General features: G+C 39.6%; 1 protein-coding gene across 9 annotated transcripts in view; it reads left to right on the top strand.

Annotated features, from left to right (window-relative positions):
* Nucleotides 1-21,625, top strand: part of PAK1 (p21 (RAC1) activated kinase 1) — a 159,127-nt gene that overhangs the window by 122,921 nt on the left and 14,581 nt on the right. For all 9 annotated transcript variants that reach the window (XM_086385751.1, XM_086385746.1, XM_086385750.1 and 6 more), the window contains 3 exons: nt 10,463-10,511; nt 16,170-16,282; nt 19,523-19,640. In XM_086385751.1, the coding sequence (XP_086241877.1) occupies nt 10,463-10,511; nt 16,170-16,282; nt 19,523-19,640 (280 nt within the window). The remainder of the gene's footprint in view (nt 1-10,462; nt 10,512-16,169; nt 16,283-19,522; nt 19,641-21,625) is intronic.

The following is a 21,625-nucleotide window of genomic DNA, read 5'->3' as shown; positions in this document are numbered from 1 at the left end:
AGCTCTCAGTGTTACATGAATGAAAGCATTGTTGTTAATGAAGTCATTGAAGTTTTCTGTTTTTTCTTTCTTTTTAAATTTTTGATGCGTCAGAGCATCAAAAATTGTGGCACCATAGTTGTGGCACATGGGATCTTCCTTGCAGCATGTGGGATTTTTTAGGTGCGGAATGGTGGCTTCTCTCTAGTTGTGTTGTGCAGTCTCCAGAGTGTGTGGGCTCTGTAGTTGTGGTGCATGGGCTTCGTAGTTTTCAGTACATGGGCTCTCTAGTTGAGGCATATGGGCTTAGTTACCCTGAGACATGTGGGATCTCAATTCCCCAGCCAGGGATCTAACCCGAATCCCCTGCATTGGAGGGTGGATTCTTAACCACTGGAATGCGAGGGAATTCCTCAGGTTTCTTTCTTATATATCTATAAACTTCTGAAATAAGATAAAGTAATGCATAGTATACTGATGTTGTATTTGTACAGTGTTCCATAGCTTACAACTGTTATTTGCATCTATTGTTCAATTTAATCCTCAAAGTAGCCCTGGACTTGAGTGGATCTCCTTTTTCCCTGGTCCAGTGCTTCTACTATTAGACATGTGTTTGTGAGTCTGACCTAGTATAAGGTAGTTAACACATTGAGAAGACATTATTTTCCTTGCCTCTGAGTAATCTGGGATGGTATTTTCTTTAGCTAATTACATTGAGATACTAAGAATGTAGAAGAAAGGTACACAGACAAGTGTGGATAAGTCAGGTCCTATCTCTGAACATCAGTTTCTTCATTTAAGGGAGAGGGATTGTGGATTCAGGGTCTTTTATGTCCCAACCTGTTGATTATATATTATATATATATGCATATGCAGATGTATATGGCCCCAAAACAGGCACTATCTGCAAAAGATTTGTCCTTGCTTATTTGACAGGTATGTTAGTGCTAAGAGAGGATTGCAAGACTTATTAAGCACCTATGCTGATGTTTCCACATTCCATTTCCCTGGTGGTCCAATTGTTAACACTTTGCCTTCCAAGGAGGGGTGCAGGTTCCATACTGCACCCCTGGTTGCAGTTGGGGAGCTAAGATCTCACATTCCTCAGGGCCAAAAAACAAAACAAAACAGAAACAATATTGTAACAAATTCAATAAAGACTTTAAAGATAGCCCAGCTAAAAAAATCTTAGAAGAAACAAGATGGCAGAGTAGGTGAACGTAGAGTACATCTCTCTCCATGGATATGTCAGGAATACACCTTCAGACACAGAAGTGCATGCAGAATTCCAGCTGAGAGTGGACAGAAGTGTCTGACCAGTGGAAGGAATACATAGAACCTTGCAAAACTCTGTAGGATGAAGCAACTAGGGGGAGAAACAGGAGTGTTAGTAGGACTGGATCCTCAGCCAGTGGGGAACTGAAGCAAGAGTCCAATCCCCACATCAGGGCAATTGTCTGAGCCAGAAGAGAAACATTTGAGGCTGAGAGTGAAACAGCTGATCTGTGGCAGCCTAAATGAAAGAGAATCAGACAGTCCTTGCTACAGCTATACATACTCTGGACAGGGATGCAGGTCCTCTGGAAGGCGTAGTGGCTGGGAGTTGGAGTTTAGGGATTGTGGAGCAATCCCAGGGCTGCTGTTGACTACAGAGAGACAAATGGAGGGGATGTGAGGGAGGAGATAGTGGTGGGAAATGCTGGTGGAGGAAAGCCAGGCAGCCGTGGAAGCAAGATGATAGTGCTGAGTCACACACAGAGGGGTGGAGCCATCACCATAACTTCTCTCTCTACACATGCCAACATGAGCTGCTGGACAATAGAAAGCCTGGCCCATCAAATGCCTGACACACTGAGCTACAGAGTAGGACCCCACCCAGGGTGCCCTTTTAAGTGCCTGACGTGCTGGTCTACAGAATAGGACCCCAGCCAAGGGGGCCCCTCTATGTGCCTGATGCGCTGAACAACAGGGTAGGACCCAGGCAAGGGAACCTTCTAAGTGCCTGAATGGGAGGAGCTACAGAGAAAGACTGGCCAAACAGGCCTTCTGATAGCCAGCTATAAGAGGCTCGAAAAAAGACTCTGATAGGGCCATAACTCCTGCTGCAGAGGCAGTCCATGTCCCTGCACACTTGGCACCGCCAGGGTCCCCTCAAGCCAAGCAACTGCGTTACCTTCATGCTCAACTCTCAATGGGGCAGAGCTGCCACAGGCAAAAAATGTCTTGTATCTATGCTCGAAGCATCACTTCAGTAGTGTTTGACTCTTTGTGACTCTGTAATCTGTGGCCTGCCAGGCTTCTCCGTTAGGGAGGGGGGGTTCTACAGGCAAGAATATTGGAGCATATTGACCAATACTGGTTGCCATACCCTTCGAGAGCACTATATTTCCTGCTGCCCTAATCTCCAACTCCCCTGAGTACTTGGCGCTGCCAGAACCCCTGCAACCCAAGTAGCTCACCACCTCCACACCTGGCCCTCACAGGGGCAAACCGAAGTCCTCCAGAGCAGCCTCAGGAGCAAACCCAGTGGATGACCCACATGCAGAGGTGGAAATAAAACCACAGTTGAAACCCAGGGGCAATGTGGCTAAGGAAGAAGACCCCAAACCTTCCCACCAGCTGTTCAAGCTGCAGATTAAATCCACATGGTCAACTAGTCAGACTTTTATATATTCTGTGGAATATGTAAAAGGACATTGAGAGCTCCTGCAAAAGAAAATGCACTGGTTCTGATAGCTGTGGACATTAGAGGCAAGAACACACAGGAGTAGGACCAGATTAGAATCTGAGCTGCCCCCACAGCAGGTACAGAGATCAGTACAGTGTTGGAGGGAATCCTAGAGAGGTGAGGTGGACTGTGACTCCCCATGAGAGAAAGGACTCTTGACAGCAATGATTCAAGAAAAACATTTATTATTATCTTTTGACTTGTTCTGTAGATTCTTTTGGATTTTTTTTCTTTTTTCCCCCTCTGTTGTTGTCAATTTTATTGGCACTATGAAATCTAATTAAGCTTTTGAGCTTCTTTTTTTTTCTTCCCCCTCAGTGACTTTTTTTATTGTTGTTATAAACCTCTGTCTCTACATTGGGCTTTTGCAGTTCTGTGGCGTTTTCCATTTTTTTCTTTTTTCTTTTCTCTTTATTTAATTTTAATTTTTTAAAAATATTATTTTTTCTACATTTATTCCTTTGTTTGCTTTTCCTACTGTTCTTTTCCCCTTGCAGTTAATCTTTAATGTATATAAATCTTCTTTATCAACCTCTATTTAACTTTGCGTATCGATTCTTTCCTTTCCTCTCAATATATTTGTTAGTTTTATTTTCATTGCTTTATTCCCCAATTGGCATCTTGCTTTAGTTTTGTTTTCCAGTTTGTGCTTTAGTTAGTTTTGTTCTGGTAGATGTAATTTTGGGTTTCCTTTGTTTGCTGGGTTAATTTATTGTACTTTATTTTTGTTGGACTGTTTTGATTTTGCTTATGAGTGTATATGTATATGTGTATATTGTCACTTTTTTTTATCCTTAAATTTTTATTGGAATATAGGTGGTTTACAATGTTGTAATTACAGTATTCTGCTGTACAGCACAGTGAATCAGTTATACATATATTCACTTTTTAAATTTTTATTTATTTATTTTTTATTTTATTTTATTTATTTATTTTTTATTCTTTTTTTTAAATTGAAGGATAATTGCTTTGCAGAATTTTGTGGTTTTCTGTCATACATCACCAAGAATCAGCCATAGGTATATCCATGTCCCCTCCCTCCCAGACCTACTCCCATGTCCCTCCCCACCCCACCCTTCAGCCTGTCGCAGAACTCCTGTTTGAGTTTTCTGAGTCATACAGCAAATTCCCATTGGCTATCTGTTTTACACATGGTATTGTAAATTTCTATGTTACTCTCTCCATACATCTCCCCTTCTCCCTCCTCTCCTCCCACCTTGTCCATAGGTCTGTTCTCTATATCTGTGTCTCCATTGCCACCCTGAAAATCATTCATCAGTGTCATCTCTTCGGATTCCATATATATGTGTCAGTATACGATATTTATATTCTCTTTCTGACTTACTTCACTATATAATGGGCTGTAGTTTCATCCACCTCAGAACAGATTCAAATGTGTCCCTTTTTATGGCTGAGTAATATTCCGTTGTATATATATATCACAACTTCTTTGTCCATTCATCTGTTGATGGACATCTAAGTTGCTTCCACGTTCTAGCTATTGTAAATAGAGCTGCAGTGAACAATGGGGTACATGTATCTTTTTCAGTTTTGATTTCCTCAGGGTATATGCCTAGGAGTGGGATTGCTGGGTCATACAGTGGTTTTATTCCTGGCTTTTTAAGGAGTCTCCATACCATATTCCATAGTGGCTGTATCAGTTTACATTCCCACCAGCAATGCAAGAGTGTTCCCTTTTCTCCATACCCTCTCCAGCATTTATTGTTTGTAGACTTTTTGATGATGGTCATTCTGACAGTCACACTTTTTATTGCTGTTATAAACCTCTGCTTCTACATTGGACTTTTGCAGTTCTGTGGAAGTTTCCTTTTTTTTTTTTCCTTCTGATTTTTTTTCTTCTTTTCTCTTTTTTATAATTTTAATTTTTTAAAATCTATTATATATTTTTTATATTTATTCCTTTGTTTGCCTTTCCTACTGTTCTTTTCCCCTTGCAGTTAATCTTTAATGTATATAAATCTTCTTCGTCTATCTCTATTTAACTTTGCATATCTATTATTTCTTTTTTTCTTTCCTTTCCCCTCAACATATTTGTTATTTTTGTTTTCATTGCTTTATTCCCCACTTGGCACCTTGCTTTAGTTTTGTTTTCCAGTTTGCACTTTAGTTAATTTTGTTCTTAACTGGTAAATATAATTTTTGATTTCCTTTGTTTGCTGGGTCAATCTACTGGACTTTATTTTTGTTGGACTGTTTTGACTTTGCTCCTGGGTATATATGTATATGTGTATATTCCATTTATTTTAATTATTATTTGCCTGATTTTGTAACTGCCATTTGTCTGGGGTTTATCTTTGATTTCTCGTTTTTGGATATTTGTTTTAATCTCACTTAATGCCATAACAGACTACTTGTAGAATCTTCGTTCCTGACCAGAGATCAAGCCCTGAGCCTTTGAAGTAGGAGCACTGACTCCAAGACCCTAGACTACCAGAGAACTAACCCTAGGGAGTATCAAATAGTGAGAACTCACACAAAGGAAACCACTTGAGTACAAGACCTGGCATCACCCAACCACCAGTAGCACCCTGTGCAGGATGCCTCATCTAAACAACAAACAAAACAAAAATACAAACCCACTCATCAGTAGACAGAATTACCACCTCAGCCTTGCTGATCAGAGGAAAAACAAACAAACAAAAAACTCAGCACAAATCTCACCCTATACAAAGCTTACACAAACCACTGGACCAACCTTAGGAGGGCAGAAACCAAAAGGAAGAAAGAATTCAGCCTTGAAGCCTGGGAAAAGGAGACCTCAAACACAATAAGTTAAGAAAAAAATAATGAGAAGGCAGATAAATACTACACAAATGAAGGAACAAACTAGAAACACAGAAGTCCAAGTAAATGAAGAGGAAATAGTCAAACTACCTGAAAAAGAATTCAGAATAATGATAGTAAAGATGATCAGAAACCTTGAAAACAAAATGGAGAAAATGCAAGAATCAATTGCCAAAGATCTAGAAGATTTAAAGAAAAAATATACAGAGACAAACAAAACAATTACTGAAATTAAAAATACTCTAGACTGAATCACTAGCAGAATATCTGAAGCAGAATGAATCAGTAAACTGGAAGATAACATGCTGGAAATAACTTCTGAAGAGCAGAATAAAGTAAAAAGAATGAAAAGAACTGAGGATAGTCTCAGGGATGTCTGGGACCATATCAAATCCACCAACATTCAAATTACAGGGGTCCCAAAAGAAGAAGAGAAAAAGAAAGGGTATGAGAAAATTTTTGAAGAGATTATAGTTGAAAATTTCCCCAACGTGGAAGAGGAAGTCATAGTCAATCATAGTCAATCAGTCCAAGAAGTACAGAGTCCCATACAGGACAAACTTAAGGAGAAACACACCAAGACACACACTAATCAAACTGCTGCTGCTGCTAAGTTGCTTTAGTCGTGTCCGACTCTGTGCGACCCCATAGATGGCAGCCCACCAGGCTCCCCTGTCCCTGGGCTTCTCCAGGCAAGAACACTGGAGTGGGTTGCCATTTCCTTCTCCAATGCATGAAAGTGAAAAGTGAAAGTGAAGTCACTCAGCCATGTCCGACTTTTAGCGACTCCATGGACTGCAGCCTACCAGGCTCCTCCGTCCATGAGATTTTCCAGGCAAGAGTATTGGAGTGAGGTGCCATTGCCTTCTCCAACTAATCAAACTAACAAAGACTAAACATAAAGAAAGAATATTAAAAGCAGCAAGGAGAAGCATCAAGTAACATACAAGGGAAACCCCATATTCTTAACAGCTGATCTTTCAGCAGAAACTCTGCAGACCAGAAGGGAATGCTGCTGCTGCTGCTGCTAAGTCGCTTCAGTTGTGTCCAACTCTGTACGACCCCATAGACGGCAGCCCACCAGGCTCCCCTGTCCTGGGATTCTCCAGGCAAGAATACTGGAGTGGGTTGCCATTTCCTTCTCCAATGCATGAAAGTGAAAAGTGAAAGTGAAGTTGCTCAGTTGTGTCGGACTCTTAGTGACCGCATAGACTGTAGCCTATCAGTCTCCTCCGTCCACGGGATTCTCCAGGCAAGAGTGCTGGAGTGGGTTTCCATTTCCTTCTCCAGAAGGGAATGGCAGAATATATTTAAAGTACTGAAAGGGAAAAATCTACAACCAAGATTGTTGTACCCAGCAAGGATCTCATTCAAAATTGATGGAGAAATAAAAAGCTTTTCAGACAAGCAGAAGTTAAGAGGATTCAGTACACCAAACCAGCTTTACAACAAATGTTAAAGGGACTTATATAGTCAAGAAATACAAGCGAAGAAAAAAGAGCTATAAAATTAACCCCATTCTATTAAGAAAATGGCAATAGGAACATATATATCAATAATTACTTTAAATGTAAATGGATTAAATGCTCCAACCAAAAGACACAGACTGGCAGAATGGATACGAAAATAAGACCCATATTTGTGCTGTCTACAAGAAACACACTTCAGAACTAAAGACACATATATACTGAGAGTGAAAGGGTGAAAAAATATATTCCATGCAAATGGGAAACAAAAGAAAGCTGGAGTAGCAATCCTCATATCAGACAAAATAGACTGTAAAATAAAGAATATTACAAGAGATAGGGAAGGACACTACATAATGATCAAGGAGTCAACCAAGAGGAAAACATAACAATTGTAAATATCTACGCACCCAACATAGCAGCACCTCAATACATAAGACAAACACTAAAAGACATAAAAGGAAAAATTGACAGTAACACAATAATAGTAGGAGACTTTAACATCCCACTCACACCAATGGACATATCATCAAAACAGAAAATTAATAAGGAAACACAAATCTTAAATGATACATTAGATGAGATGGATCTCATTGATATTTTTAGGACACTCTATCCAAATGCAGAAGAATACACCTCCTTAAGTGCACATGGAACATTCTCTAGGATAGGACTGTACACAGAAAATTATAAAACACTAATGAAAGAAATAAAAGATGACATAAACAGATGGAGAGATATTCCATTCCTGGGTAGGAAGAATCAATATTGTGAAAATGACTGTACTACCAAACACAATCTACAAATTCAGTGCGATCCCTATCAAATTACCAATGGCATTTTGCACAGAACTAGAACAAAAATTTTCACAATTTATATGGAAACATGAAAGACCCTAAAAGCAGTCTTGAGAAAGAAAACTGGAGCTGGAGGAATCAACCTTCCTGACTTCAGATTATACTACAAAGCTACAGTCATCAAGACAGTATGGTACTGGTATAAAAACATAAATATAGACCAATGGAACAAGATAGAAAGCCCAGAAATAAACCCATGCACCAGTGGGTACCTTATTTTTGACAAAGAAGGTAAGAATATGCAATGGGGCAAAGACAGCCTCTTCAGTAAATGGTGTTGGGAAAACTGGACAGCTACATGTAAAAGAATGAAGTTAGAGCACTTCCTAACACTGTACAAAAAGATAAACTCAAAATGGATTAAAGACCTAAATGTAAGACCAGAAACTATAAAACTCTTAGAGGAAAACATGGGCAGAGCACTCAGTACATAAATCTAAGCAAGATCCTCTATGACCCACCTCCTAGAGTAATGGAAATAAAAACAAAAGTAAACAAGTGGGGCCTGATTAAACTTAAAAGCTTCTGCACAGCAAAGGAAACTATAAGCAAGGTGAAAAGACAGCCTTCAGAATGGGAGAAAATAATAGCAAATGAAACAAGTGACAAAGGATTAATTTCCAAAATATATAAGCAGCTCATACAACTCAATGCCAGAAGAGCAAACAACCTAATCAAAAAGTGGGAAAAAGACCTAAACAGACATTTCTCCAAAGAAGACACACAGATGGCTAACAACACATAAAATGATGTTCAACATTGCTCATTATTAGAGAAATGGAAATCAAAACCACAATGAGATATCACCTCATACTGGTCAGAATGGCCATCATCAAAAAGTCTACAAACAATATATGCTGGAGAGAGTATAGAGAAAAGGTAATGCTCTTGCTCTGTTGGTGGGATTGTAAATTGATACAGCTACTGTGGAAGATTGTATGGAGATTCCTTAAAAAACTAGGAATAAAACCACCACATGACCCAGCAATCACACTCTTAGGCATGTACCCTGAGGAAAGTGAAGTAGAAAAAGACACATGTATCCCATTGTTTATTACAGCACTATTTACAATAGCTAGAACATGATGGCAACCTAGATTTCCATCCATAGATGAATGGATAAAGAAGTTGTGGTACATATACACAATGAAATATTACTCAGCCATAAAAAGGAACACATTTGAGTCAGTTCTGATGAGGTGGATGAACCTATAACCTATTATACAGAGTGAAGTGAGTCAGAAAGAGAAAGACAAATATCGTATTCTAACACATATATATTAAATCTAGGAGGAGAATGGTAATGAATAATTTATTTAAAGGGCAGCAGTGGAGAAACAGACATAGAGAATAGACTTATGGACATGGGGAGAGGGGAGGAGAGGGTGAGATGTATGGAAAGAGTAACATGGAAACTTGTTACCATATATAAAATAGATAGCCAGCAGGAATTTGCTGTATGGCTCAGCAAACTCAAACAGGGGTTCTGTATCAAGCTAGAGGGGTGGGATGGGGAGGGAGTTGGGAGGGAGATTCAAAAGGGAGGAGATAAATGTATACCTATGGCTGATTCATGTTGAGGTTTGACAGAAAACAACAAAATTCTGTAAAGCAATTAACCTTCAATAAAAAAAAATCTTAAAAAAAACTATACATATCACATATATATGATAAATTGGTACTATTATAATTTTTGCTTAATTTTTTTTCCCTTTAAGAGTGAAGAATTTTGTTTGTTTGACTTGGAATTCATGTGTCTAAGTATATGTCTATTGGAAACAATTAAGTACTACCCAGTAGGCCTGCGTAGCTTTCCTCTGTAATCATGGAGAAGCAGTCTGAAAATGTCCAGTCCTGTGAGGCCTGGGCATTTTGCCCTTTAAGAATGGTACATCAGGCGGGATAAGGGGGAATGGGGACAGGAATATGGACATCAATTTTATAACAGAAGATGGCTAGGGGTAGGATGATTAGTAATGAGGAAGTAACTGCTAATGTAGAGAATCCAGTCCTTATTTGATTGTCCATATCTTTGATCTCAACTTCCTGACATGTAGCTACAATAAAATCCTAACTAAAGAGTTGTAGTTTGGAAGCTGATGACCATAATTTCTGGCTTCCAGGCAAACTTAAAAGTGACTTTTCTCTCTGAATTGACATGACTTCTCTGGAAAGCGTAATCACAGGGCTTGCCAAGAATACATAGGATTTTAATTTTCTTCCAATCACATCATGTAAATCTGACACATTGTCATGTAAGGTTACAAATATTGTTGCATACCACTCATAGATATACAGAGTTCATGGTTATAGGCATAAAGTGAGATTTTTAGTCATTTATAATGGACATGTTCATTTTCGTAGCATTATTCCAGTATTTCTCTGCTTTCTTCCTCTGTCCCTACTTTCTTTCCTCACTTCCTGATGGCCACTCGAGCCTATATTCTCTTTGCTGCTACATACTGCCTTTCATGAGAGTCCAAGAGACAACGGGGAGGGGAGGATCATTTTTTGCTACTATTTTTATTAACACTTGCATTGCCAGATTGTGTGTGGAGAGCTTCATATGACAAATGTCACCTCATCTAACACCTGTTTTTTTTTTTTTCTTTCCCATACCTGTTCAGTGCTTCGGGCACTGTGTACACTGCAATGGATGTAGCCACAGGACAGGAGGTAAGTATCCACCACCAACTACTACTCCTTCAGTTTTACTGTTTCTTACTCTTTTTTGTTAAGTTTTAGCCCTTCTTAGCTCAACAGGCACTCTTCTAGTTTCTTACTATTGTAGACTAGAAGTCTTTCAACATGGTGAAATTACAGATTTTGGAAAGTTACTGTGGCTGCAATGTGGAGAAGAGATTGGAAGAGATAAGAGTGGAGCAGGTGACTCAGCAGGTTATTGGGTAATTCCATGTGAGAGATGATGTCTGGACTAAGGTGGTAGCACGTTATAAATGGGGAAAAGTGATGTATTTGAGAGGTACTTAAGTAGATTTGAGGGACTTCCCTGGTGGCTCAGATGGTAAAGTGTCTGCCTACAATGTGAGAGACCCGGGTTCGATCCCTGGGTTGGGAAGATCCTCTGGAGAAGGAAATGGCAGCCCGCTCCAGTACTCTTGCCTGGAAAATCCCAAGAATGGAGGAACCTGGTAGTCTACAATCCATGGTGTCTCAAAGAGTTGGACGCGACTGAGCGACTAAACTTTCACTTTAAGTAGATTTGACAGAATTTGGTGAGGATGACTCACAAGTGAGTGATGTGTGTGTGTGTGTTCTAGTTGTGTCTGCTCTTTGTGGCCCCATGGAATATAGCCCACCAGGTTACTCTGTCCATGGAATTTTTCAGTCAAGGATACTGGAGTGGGTGGGCATTTCCTTCTCCATGGTGTCTTCCCCACCGAGGACCAAACCTGCATGTCTTGTGTTTCCTATGTTGGCAGGTGGATTCTTTGCCACTAGCACCACCTGGGAAGCCCAAGTGAGTGATCAGAGGAAGTATAGATTTGAAGAAGTTAGATACTGCCTGAGAGGCCATGTGAAACTGCCTGGTGGACAGTTATTTTTACAAATTTGGTGCCTAGGAGAGACATCTGATACAGAAGAGATTTAGAACCTTGTCTGTTGTCTCGAATCTAGTGGGTCTCCCATTGTCCCTAGGATTCTGGTAGACATTGAAGTTCTCATTTGGAGGCATCTCTTTGTCTCTCATGTTTCATAAGCTGGGAAATCTGTAATCTTATTGCTAAGGCCTGATGACCCAAGATCTTATCTTCAGCAGAAGGAATCCAGGAAGGGAATCTAGAATGCTTAATGCTTAAAGTTTCTTTGCATTGTACGCTTTGGTTGCAGAGCAGGAATGTTGGCAGGTGGGTTGTGGATGGGAGTTACCTGGGAAAGGTCTTAGTTCAAAGACTAATGGGGCTCAGAACTTGAGAGGCACCTCTTGTTCCAATGAAAATAGAGTTGGGTTCCTCTGAGGGAGGCTACTAGGACCTGCTTGTATATGTTTGGTGGTTGAAACCCCATGATGTACTGGAGAAGTCACATAACTCACTGTGCTCTTGTCAGGCTTTTACAAGTGTCTGAGGCAAATATTGAGGCTCCACTGAGGGTAAGTCAGCTTCAAAAAAAATTATGTTGAGAGATTTATTAATTGTTCTTTGATGTGAGAACCAGATAACTAGATGTTTACCTTTAGTGGATAGTGAAAGTCTCTCAGTTGTGTCCAACACTTTGTGACCCCCCTGGAGTATAAAGTCCATGGAATTCTCCAGGCCAGAATACTGGAGTGGGTAGCCTTTCCCTTCTCCAGGGGATCTTCCCAACCCAGGGAAAGAACCCAGGTCTCCCGCATTGCAGGCGGCTTCTTTACCAGCTGAGCCACAAGGGAAGCCCAGATGTTTACCTTTACTTACTTATAAAAGCTTGGAAAAGTCGTTTGACCTCTGGAGCTTGAATTTTATTTCTTTATAAAATATGCATGATAACATACACCTCACAAGACTGTTAAATAAGTTGAGTGAAGCAATGCATGTGAAAAATACATCATAAACTAAGAATTACGTATATATTAACTTTTATCTGCACATATTTATTTCACACAGTGTTTACTGATCATTTGCTTTATACTACACTTATGCTAAGAACTATGAAAGATTCAGACATTAAAAAACATATATATATAAGTGTAAGAAATCATACTTTCTGTTGTATACATATAAAACTTACAGTGCTGACAGAAACCTGTGTTGAAATAATAGTAAGTAAGGAAGGAAGGATGGTATCATTTTGCTGATTTTAAATATGCTATATTGGAGGCAGAGATAGAAAAGAGGAGGTTATACCAATACTAAAAAGAACCCCACACAGTAGGCAGTATTATTTCCTTTTTACTGATCAGGAATTTGAGGCTTGGAGTTAAAGTAACTTTTGCGGGGTTGTGCTGCCAGCAGTTAGCAAGGTCTGGGTTAGAATCTTTTGATTATAAAATCTTAACTTATGTTTTCCTGACTGCTAGGCTGCAGCAAGTTTTGGCAGCATGGCCCCTTGTCATATTTCTGACTTCTGGAGCCTCACAGCCCTTGATGGGAAGCAGGCTGGTGCTGGCTCGTTTCTGGAAGGTCTGGAGCTGCATGTGTGAGAAGCTGCCCACAGGAAACAAGCTTGATGTCATGTGCTTGCTTTGTGGTTACAAAACTATGAATGGAAGCAAGTCCATTAGGGTGGCTAATGCAGTGTAGCCAGGAAGGCCTCATTTTCTCCCCCAGGGAGTATAAATCTTTAGTGGAGCTGGCGGGATGCTCTGTCTTTGTGAGTGACTGCATATTGGGAGTTACCCGATGGGAAAGGAGAGCTATTTCCTGTCACAAATAGGAAGATTAGCATGTTAGTGCTGGAAGTCTTCTAGTTATAGATCCGACAATTAATTTTCAAGCCTATTTTTAGAGGGAATGTGTGTAATAGAGAAAATAGACTGGAAGATGCTTTGAAAACTGGGAAACTTTACTGGGAAACTTCCTTGTAAGTCTTAGTCTTTATTTTCTTATCTGAAAATGCAGAGGATGATTTTCACTTGACAGGGTTGTTTTATAGAGACAATGTCAGTCGAGCACCTAACACTGTGTGGCAGGAGAGTGGTTGGTTTTTGCTGTCATTCCTGCTGATTATATTGTCATTCTTGCTGCTCTATGCCAAGTACTCATCAAATGCAGTTATGACAGTGATTAGCATTTTCACTGTTGTATTACTGTATTATTTAAATTTCTTATGTATGAGTAACATGTTGGCCACTATTTCTTTTAGTTCCCAAAAGAATCCTATGAGAAGGGAAATCAGGGTGGAAATTATTATCTTTAGTATTGATAAAGAGATGGAGGCTCAGGGAGCTTGTGATTGGTCAAGGCTGGTAAGTGACAGAATCAGCCCCAGAGCTTAGGCCCTCAGAGTTCAAGTCTAGCTTTTTCCTGTTATGGGAGTGCTGTCTGCTGGCTTGAGTTAAGAGGGATCTGATCAGGTGAAGGGTGTTTAGCCTAGCCCATGTTTAGTCAGTAGCTGTTGGAAAGGACTGTCCCCTCCTCTGTCATCCATGGCCTGCCTCTCTTCTCCCTTGCTGCTGCCAGCAGTGACCTCTGGGAAGTTCACAAGCTGTGTCCCATCCTCCAGGATGGCCTTAGGAACTGCACAGGGTCTAGATCTTAATATGTGTTATAAGGGCTTACAGTCTTAATGTGATGGGCCTTTAGATCAATGTTTTCCTCTTCACATGTTAGAAAAAGCTAATCATCAGGTGTTAAGAAAAGTGTAGCCAGACCAGAAGCCTTCCCTGATAGGAGACCCTACTCCAAAACAATTTTTTCTCACTTAGGGTAGGGAGTGGAGGTGGTCAGAATGTTTCAAAAAAATAGTTTCTGTTCTTACTGATAAATGACTTTTGGCAGAAGACTGTCCATACTTGATTTGAAGAAATAATAGAGTGTGGCGTTTTCCCATAAAAGTTGAATTATTCATCCTCTGCTTTTCTGGATGATTCTGGAACGACTAGTTGTAGTTGTTCTGTTAGATGTTCACGTTCTTCGATGTTATTTCTAGGAAATAAACCCTTAAATAATTTAAAGTCTAGTCCTGTGGGATGAAGTAGCCTATTGCTGATGCTCTTTATGGTTTAAAAACAAAGTATTTATCAGCCCACTGAATTCTATCTTTTCCTCTTCATTGCCAAAAAGATTTGCTGAACACACACTGTATTAGGCACTATGCTTGGCACCAGGGATTCTGAGCTTTCAAACGAGCTCTCAAGTGTCTGGAGATACACACCCTAACTAATCATCATACAATTCAGTATGTGGTGAGTTCCATAAGAGATGTGTAAATATGGTCTTATAGGGCTTTAAAGAAGGCAAAAAACCTCTCTGGTTTGGAGAATGAAATTTCTTTTGGTCTGATACAAAGTATAAGAAGGTTTTGAACATGTGAAAACAGTGTAAGATGTTCCAAATGGAGAGAGGCTCAGATATGAGCATACATCTTTCATTGTAGCATATGAAAGAATACAGTAAGAAGTAAGATAGAGGTCAGATTCGAAGGACTTTGAAGGTTGGGCCAAGGAACATCTCTAGGAACAGGAACCTTTTTAATTTTGAATCTGAGAGAGTGTTATCAAATGTGTACAGTGGGGAAGATTAATCTGGCTCTGTGTGCAGAATAAACGGGCATTGCTTTTGAGATTCTAATCCTGACTCTGCTACTGAATTGTTGTGCTTACAAGTCACATATCCTCTCTGAATTACAATTTCCTCATCTGTCAGACATAGTCGGTAGTAATATTTAAGTCATAACGTGTCTCAGAGGATTAAATGAAATACATTTGAGAATATTGTATGTAGTACCTGACACACTGAAAAAAATGGATGCAAAAGTGCCTTGGAAATTAACATATTCCTTAAATTGGTATTATGTGAAAATTTGTTTATTTCTATAGACAAAAAGCCTATGAAGATCTTTTTCATACATAAACATTAAGGATCCCCTTTCTCTATTTTCTCTTAACCTGGTCAACTCTGATTTACTTTTCCACAGTTTAAAAAGGCATCTCCCCTTTATGAAGCCTCTATATTGATCGTGTGAAAGAGTTCTTGCCAGCTTTATGTTTCTGTAACATTTTGTGTGGGCTTTGTTAAAGCACACCTCTTTTATATTGTGAGTTTTAAAAGTGCTTTTCTAATATAAGTATTTTGTAGCAAGTTTGATCTTCAAACTTTGGTTCACATTAGAATTACTTGGAGGGCTTGTTAAAATACAGGGTTTTTGAGGAAAAGGAAGTCCCTATTTATCCATACTTGAGCTTGGATTAAGTAGAGATCTAAGAAGGTAGAGAGATAAATGGAAAGATCAGTTTTTAAATTTTTTTACTTCCTCATTTAAATTCTTCATAACCATGTCTTATCCTCACCTCCAGTGACACCAATACCAATGCCAAGTAATAAATGATCTTTATACTTAGCAAGTGAACTTTTCCATTAAATAGAAAATTTGTGCAAACCACGCACTACCAACCCCCCCCCCCCGAAAAAAAAAAAAAAAACCACCACTGAATTTCTGATTCAGTAGGTTTGGTTGGGGCCTGAAATTTTTCATTTCCAGCACATTCCCAGATGATGTAGCTGGACTTTGCATTGAGTACCATTGGTCTCCAGTGATAAACTGTGAGTTCCTCAAGGGCTCAGACCATATTTTATTCATCTCTGTCTCCTAAGTGTTTGTGTCTGGTACTTAGTAGGTGCTCAGTAAATTCGGAGTGACTCTGGTTATACATTGAATGTACTTTGATTTCAGGTGGCCATTAAGCAGATGAACCTTCAGCAGCAGCCGAAGAAAGAGCTGATTATTAATGAGATCCTGGTCATGAGGGAAAACAAGAACCCAAATATTGTGAACTACTTGGACAGGTATGGAGTGGTAGTCCTGTCAAAGAAATAAGGCCTTTGGGACTGATGGATGTAGTGCTAGTAGAGAAGGCAACACCAGCACTCAGAACTGTTTCCATTCAAGAATCTTTTAAGGTGCTCAGCTCTGTGCCTCTGAGCCTGCATGCTGCTGGACATCTCTAACTGCTGCACAGTCTTCTGGGTTAGGCTGAACCCTACCACCCTATGGCTTCTCCCAGCTGGTCCCGCCCCAGGGAATGCCTTCAGCCCATCTGCCTGAGTCAGACGCAAAGGTCTTTAAATCATTCTGCATCTCAGATCTTTTCCTCATCCTGCTTACCCTGCTGAATAACTTCTAGTTTGTCTGCATTATCTTAAAATGTGACATTCAGTAGTTTTGTTTGAGATTTGAGCTTTGTTTGAGATTTGAGCTGTATGGAGATAGTGCAACCCCTCCTTTGTTTTAAACTCTATGAAACTTGATTTCATTCTTTTTGTTGTTGTTGTTCACTTAAAAAATGTTTTTTTTTTTTTTTAAATTTTAAGTGTTCTGTTTTCATTGTTGACCCCTAGTAAGTATGTAGTCAGTTCAAATCTCTGATCCTTTTTTTTTTTTCCCTTAACAAGAGCTTGCCTTAAACTGGTAACATAGATTTTGGGTTATCTTCATTAAATTCCTTTTTGATTCTTTTAACCTATCTTTCCAGCCTGTAAGAATTCTGCTCTTTAAGGTAATAATAAGAGTTGTAGCTAATATTTGTGTTATGCTTTTCTTTGTACTAAGCACTTTTGTGAACAGCAGTATCTCATTATGAGGTAGGGTTTATTGTCTGTATTTTACAGATGAAGAAACTGAGATTCATAGAAGTTAATAACTTGTCCAAGACCAATAAGCCAGTAAGTAGCAAATGAGGGTTTTGGATTTGAATATTCCTAGCATCAATGTCCATGCCCTTTCCATCATATTATGTTCTTTTATACCATATCTGAACAAAAGGAAGTGCTTCTTGCCTGGGTTTCAGAGACATCAGAGGTGAAGGTGACATTGGAGCAAGTCTTGGACTCTGAGTAATTTTTCTTACTATTTATTGTGCATTGCCAACTTGTTTTCATTGCTGCCAGATTATGCCAGATTTCTTGTTCTGAATCTAAAAGTGGTAAGCATTCATTTCTTTAAAGAGGAAAGGAGGTGGACTTTGGCCTTCTCTGTTTTGGAGATGATAGTCTCTCCATGATGTAGGTCATGACTGGCTCTGAAGAATCCTCTGAAGTTATTCATCCTCCCATCTCTTTTAAGAACTTATTATATGGAGAATAAAGCATGGATAAGCTTCTGAAGGTTATAAGGATACCACATTTTGGCTCAGGATAAGGAAAAATGAAAGCTGTCTTAAGGGTATGGCCTATCTCATAAAATAGTGAGTTCCTCATTAGTGGAGGTAAGTAAACAACAAAATGCATGTGGTTGAATGAATCTGTGTTCTGGGAATGGGATTAGAAGGTTTATAAATTGTTTGTTTATCATGCCTTTGCCAGTGTTTCCAGAGGCGTATTATATTCTGTAGTCAGAAATAAATTAGGCTCAGTCCCTGCCATCAGTTGTAGTCTGGTGTAGAAAAACATACCTAGGAGTTCTTGCTGGAGGAGAAGAGTGGGTACTCTTAAGCTGAACATTCAGTGAAGGTGCTACGTTTGAGAGTCTGTGGTTTTTGTGAGTTCCCAGAGGAGAACTCCATTCATGTTTTTTCTTCTCTAAATATGGGATGCTCTGAAGCTTTTTTGATGGTACCTTGGCACAGTGTATAGCTGCATAGTAACTGAGACAACATGAATCTGGTCTTGAGAGCATTACGTGAGACCCAGCTAAAGGGACTCTGCTTTGTCAGTGTCCACATAATCTTTTGTACACTTGTGTTTTCCCCCCAGTCAGTCCAAGTTGACAGATGTCTTTTCGATGTGCTGGGTGATGGTCTATAAATGCACATTCTTTGTCAGGGAAGAAATAGGCAGTGGAGGGCTTTTTACCCAGTCCTGAATTCTCTTTTGGTCCAAGTTCAAAGGAGAAATTTGGTCCATTGTTGAAGGAGAAATTAATGTCATATTTTTTCTTCATGGACATTAAAAACTACAAGACTTTGATGTATAGAGAATGCATAATATTATAGAAAGAGGACTGAATTGATTAATAGGCAAGAGAATAGGATTTAAATCTTATCCTTTACTTGAGACTGTTTATTTTTTCCAGTAGCCTCCCATCTGCCCAGCAGTAGTCCCAATAAGGGGATGAAGATGATATGACATACCACACAGCTCAAGCCAATCCAGTCTGCCTCCTTTGTCTAAAGCTAGCACAAGAGTTTGTAGAGCTCTAGACTATCTTTGTTGTTTATTTGTCTTATTTTGTAGCAGAGGAAACTGACAGGCTAAGTGACCTTTTTACTTATCATATAACAGAGCTGAGTGATCCAGTCCCTGAGTGAAACTTTCAGTTTTAGCCCTTCTCAGCCCCGCAGTCTATCTAGTGATACAGTACTAAATTGGAAACCCTTGGCTTCCAGAAGAGGCTTTGGTTCTGCAATCCTCCGAATTTATTCCCTTCTTAGAATCAGAGATGTTCAAAATGGAGATCATTGTCAGCAGAATGGGTGTGTGTATAAAACTACAGCTTTTTAATGGTTTTTATAACCAGTACTTTATTTAACATTTGCAGTTATCTTTTATTTTATTCATTGATTTATTCAGTAAATAATGACATCTACTGTGCCACTCTCTCTGGGGATGGAATCTTGAACATGACCTGGTACTGATCTCATGGATCTCACATCTAGTAGAACTCTCAAAGATGTTTAGTGACTTCCCTAATATTGGTAACATGGACTCCAGATCCCATCTTCATCAGATGTTTGGGTACTCTCTGCTTTCAGGCTTCTAGAGATGTGGGAACCATGCCTGATTTTAAGAAATACTGCTTTGTGTTGTGATGAAATGAAATTTTATTGCATCTTCAACCTAGTGATTTTAGTTCTATCTTTTGGGGCTTCACAGGACAGTCTGCTTTGTTTTCTCCAGTTGAACCCTTAAGAGATGTCAAGCTAGTGAAACGTCTGATAGATTCTGCTTTTCTTCAGAAAAAAGGACCCTAGACCCTTTCAGAGTTGAGGGAAATGCAGAGTCACCCTGTATATATGTTTGTCCTTTGAAAGCCACTGCTATGGCTCAGTGTACCCTATTCCTACTCACCTTTTACCTTTATCCCTGCAGTTACCTTGTGGGAGATGAGCTATGGGTTGTCATGGAATATTTGGCTGGAGGTTCTTTGACAGACGTGGTAACAGAAACTTGCATGGACGAAGGTCAGATTGCAGCTGTGTGCCGTGAGGTAAGGCCAACAGCCAATTAGACTTGAGCAGGACATGGCTTCCATATCTATGTATCTCAGGGTTCTGCATCTGATGGGATCTCAGCCTGGGCACTGTAGAGGTGGGAAAAATTAGTTGTATTCTCCCATCATCCTTTAATGATACCTGTTTTGAGACTTTTATCATCATTCTTTTTTCTTTAAAGGTAACTATATTCTGGTAACTTTCTTTCAGAATATATATATATTTCTTTCAGTCATATCCGACTCTTTGCGACTCCATGAATCGCAGCACACCAGGCCTCCCTGTCCATCACCAACTCCCAGAGTTTACTCAAACTCACATCCATCAAGTCGGTGATGCCATCCAGCCATCTCATCCTCTGTCGTCCCCTTCTCCTCCTGCCCCCAATCCCTCCCAGCATCAGAGTCTTTTCCAATGAGTCAACTCTTCGCATGAGGTGGCCAAAGTACTGGAGTTTCAGCTTTAGCATTATTCCTTCCAAAGAAATCCCAGAGCTGATCTCCTTCAGAATGGACTGGTTGGCTCTCCTTGCATTCCAAGGGACTCTCAAGAGTCTTCTCCAACACCACAGTTCAAAAGCATCAATTCTTCAGCGCTCAGCCTTCTTCACAGTCCAACTCTCACGTCCATACATGACCACAGGAAAAACCATAGCCCTGACTAGACGGACCTTTGTTGACAAACTAATGTCTCTGCTTTTGAATATGCTATCTAGGTTGGTCATAACTTTCCTTCCAAGGAGTAAGCGTCTTTTAATTTCATGGCTGCAGTCACCATCTGTAGTGATTGAGATATAATTCACATACCATATTATTCACCCATTTAAAGTAATAATTTAAAAGATATTAGTATATTTAGTTATACAGCTATCACCATAATCAGTTTTAGAACATTTGCATCACCCTAAAAAGAAACAAAGAATGTTCAAACTACTGCACAATTGCATCATCTCACACACTAGCAAAGTAATGCTCAACATTCTCCAAGCCAGGCTTCAACAATATGTGAACCGTGAACTTCCAGATGTTCAAGCTGGATTTAGTAAAGGCAGAGGAACCAGAGATCAAATTGCTAACATTCATTGGATCATTGAAAAAGCAAGAGAGTTCCAGAAAAACATCTACTTCTGCTTTATTGACTATGCCAAAGCCTTTGACTGTGTGGATCACAACCAACTGGAAAATTCTTCAAGAGACGGGAATACCAGACCACCTGACCTGCATCCTGAGAAATCTGTATGCAGGTCAAGAAGCCACAGTTAGAACCGGACATGGAGCAACAGACTGGTTCCAAATTGGGAAAGGAGTACGTCAAGGCTGTATATTGTCACCCTCTTATTTAACTTATATGCAGAATACATCATGCAAAATGCCAGGCTGGATGAAGCACAAGCTGGAATAAGATTGCCAGAAGAAATATCAGTAGCCTCAGATACGCAGATGACACCACCCTTATGGCAGAAAGCGAAGAAGAACTAAAGAGTCTCTTGATGAAAGTGAAAGAGGAGAGTGAAAAAGTTGGCTTAAAACTCAACATTCAGAAAACTAAGATTATGGCATCTGGTCCCATCACTTCATGGCAAATAGATGGGGAAACAGTAACAGACTTGATTTTTTGGGGCTTCAAAATCACTGCAGATGGTGACTTCAGCCATGAAATTAAAAGACACTTGCTCCTTGGGAGAAAAGTTATTACCAACCTAGATAGCATATTAAAAGGCAGAGACGTTACTTTGCCAACAAAGGTCTGTCTAGTCAAGGCTATGGTTTTTCCACTAGTCAAATATGGATGTGAGAGTTGGACTATAAAGAAAGCTGAGTGCTGAAGAATTGATGCTTTTGAATTGTGACGTTGGAAAAGACTCTTGAGAGTCCCTTGGACTGCAAGGAGATCCAAACCAGTCCATCCTAAAGGAAATCAGTCCTGAATATTCATTGAAAGGACTGATGTTGAAGCTGAAACTCCAATACTTTGTCTACCT

Source organism: Bos grunniens, chromosome 29 (assembly GCF_055505025.1).
Source record: "Bos grunniens cultivar Pamir isolate PY7600 chromosome 29, Bosgru_T2T1.0, whole genome shotgun sequence".
NCBI lineage: Eukaryota > Metazoa > Chordata > Mammalia > Artiodactyla > Bovidae > Bos > Bos grunniens.
This window is presented reverse-complemented; position numbering and strand designations above follow the sequence as displayed.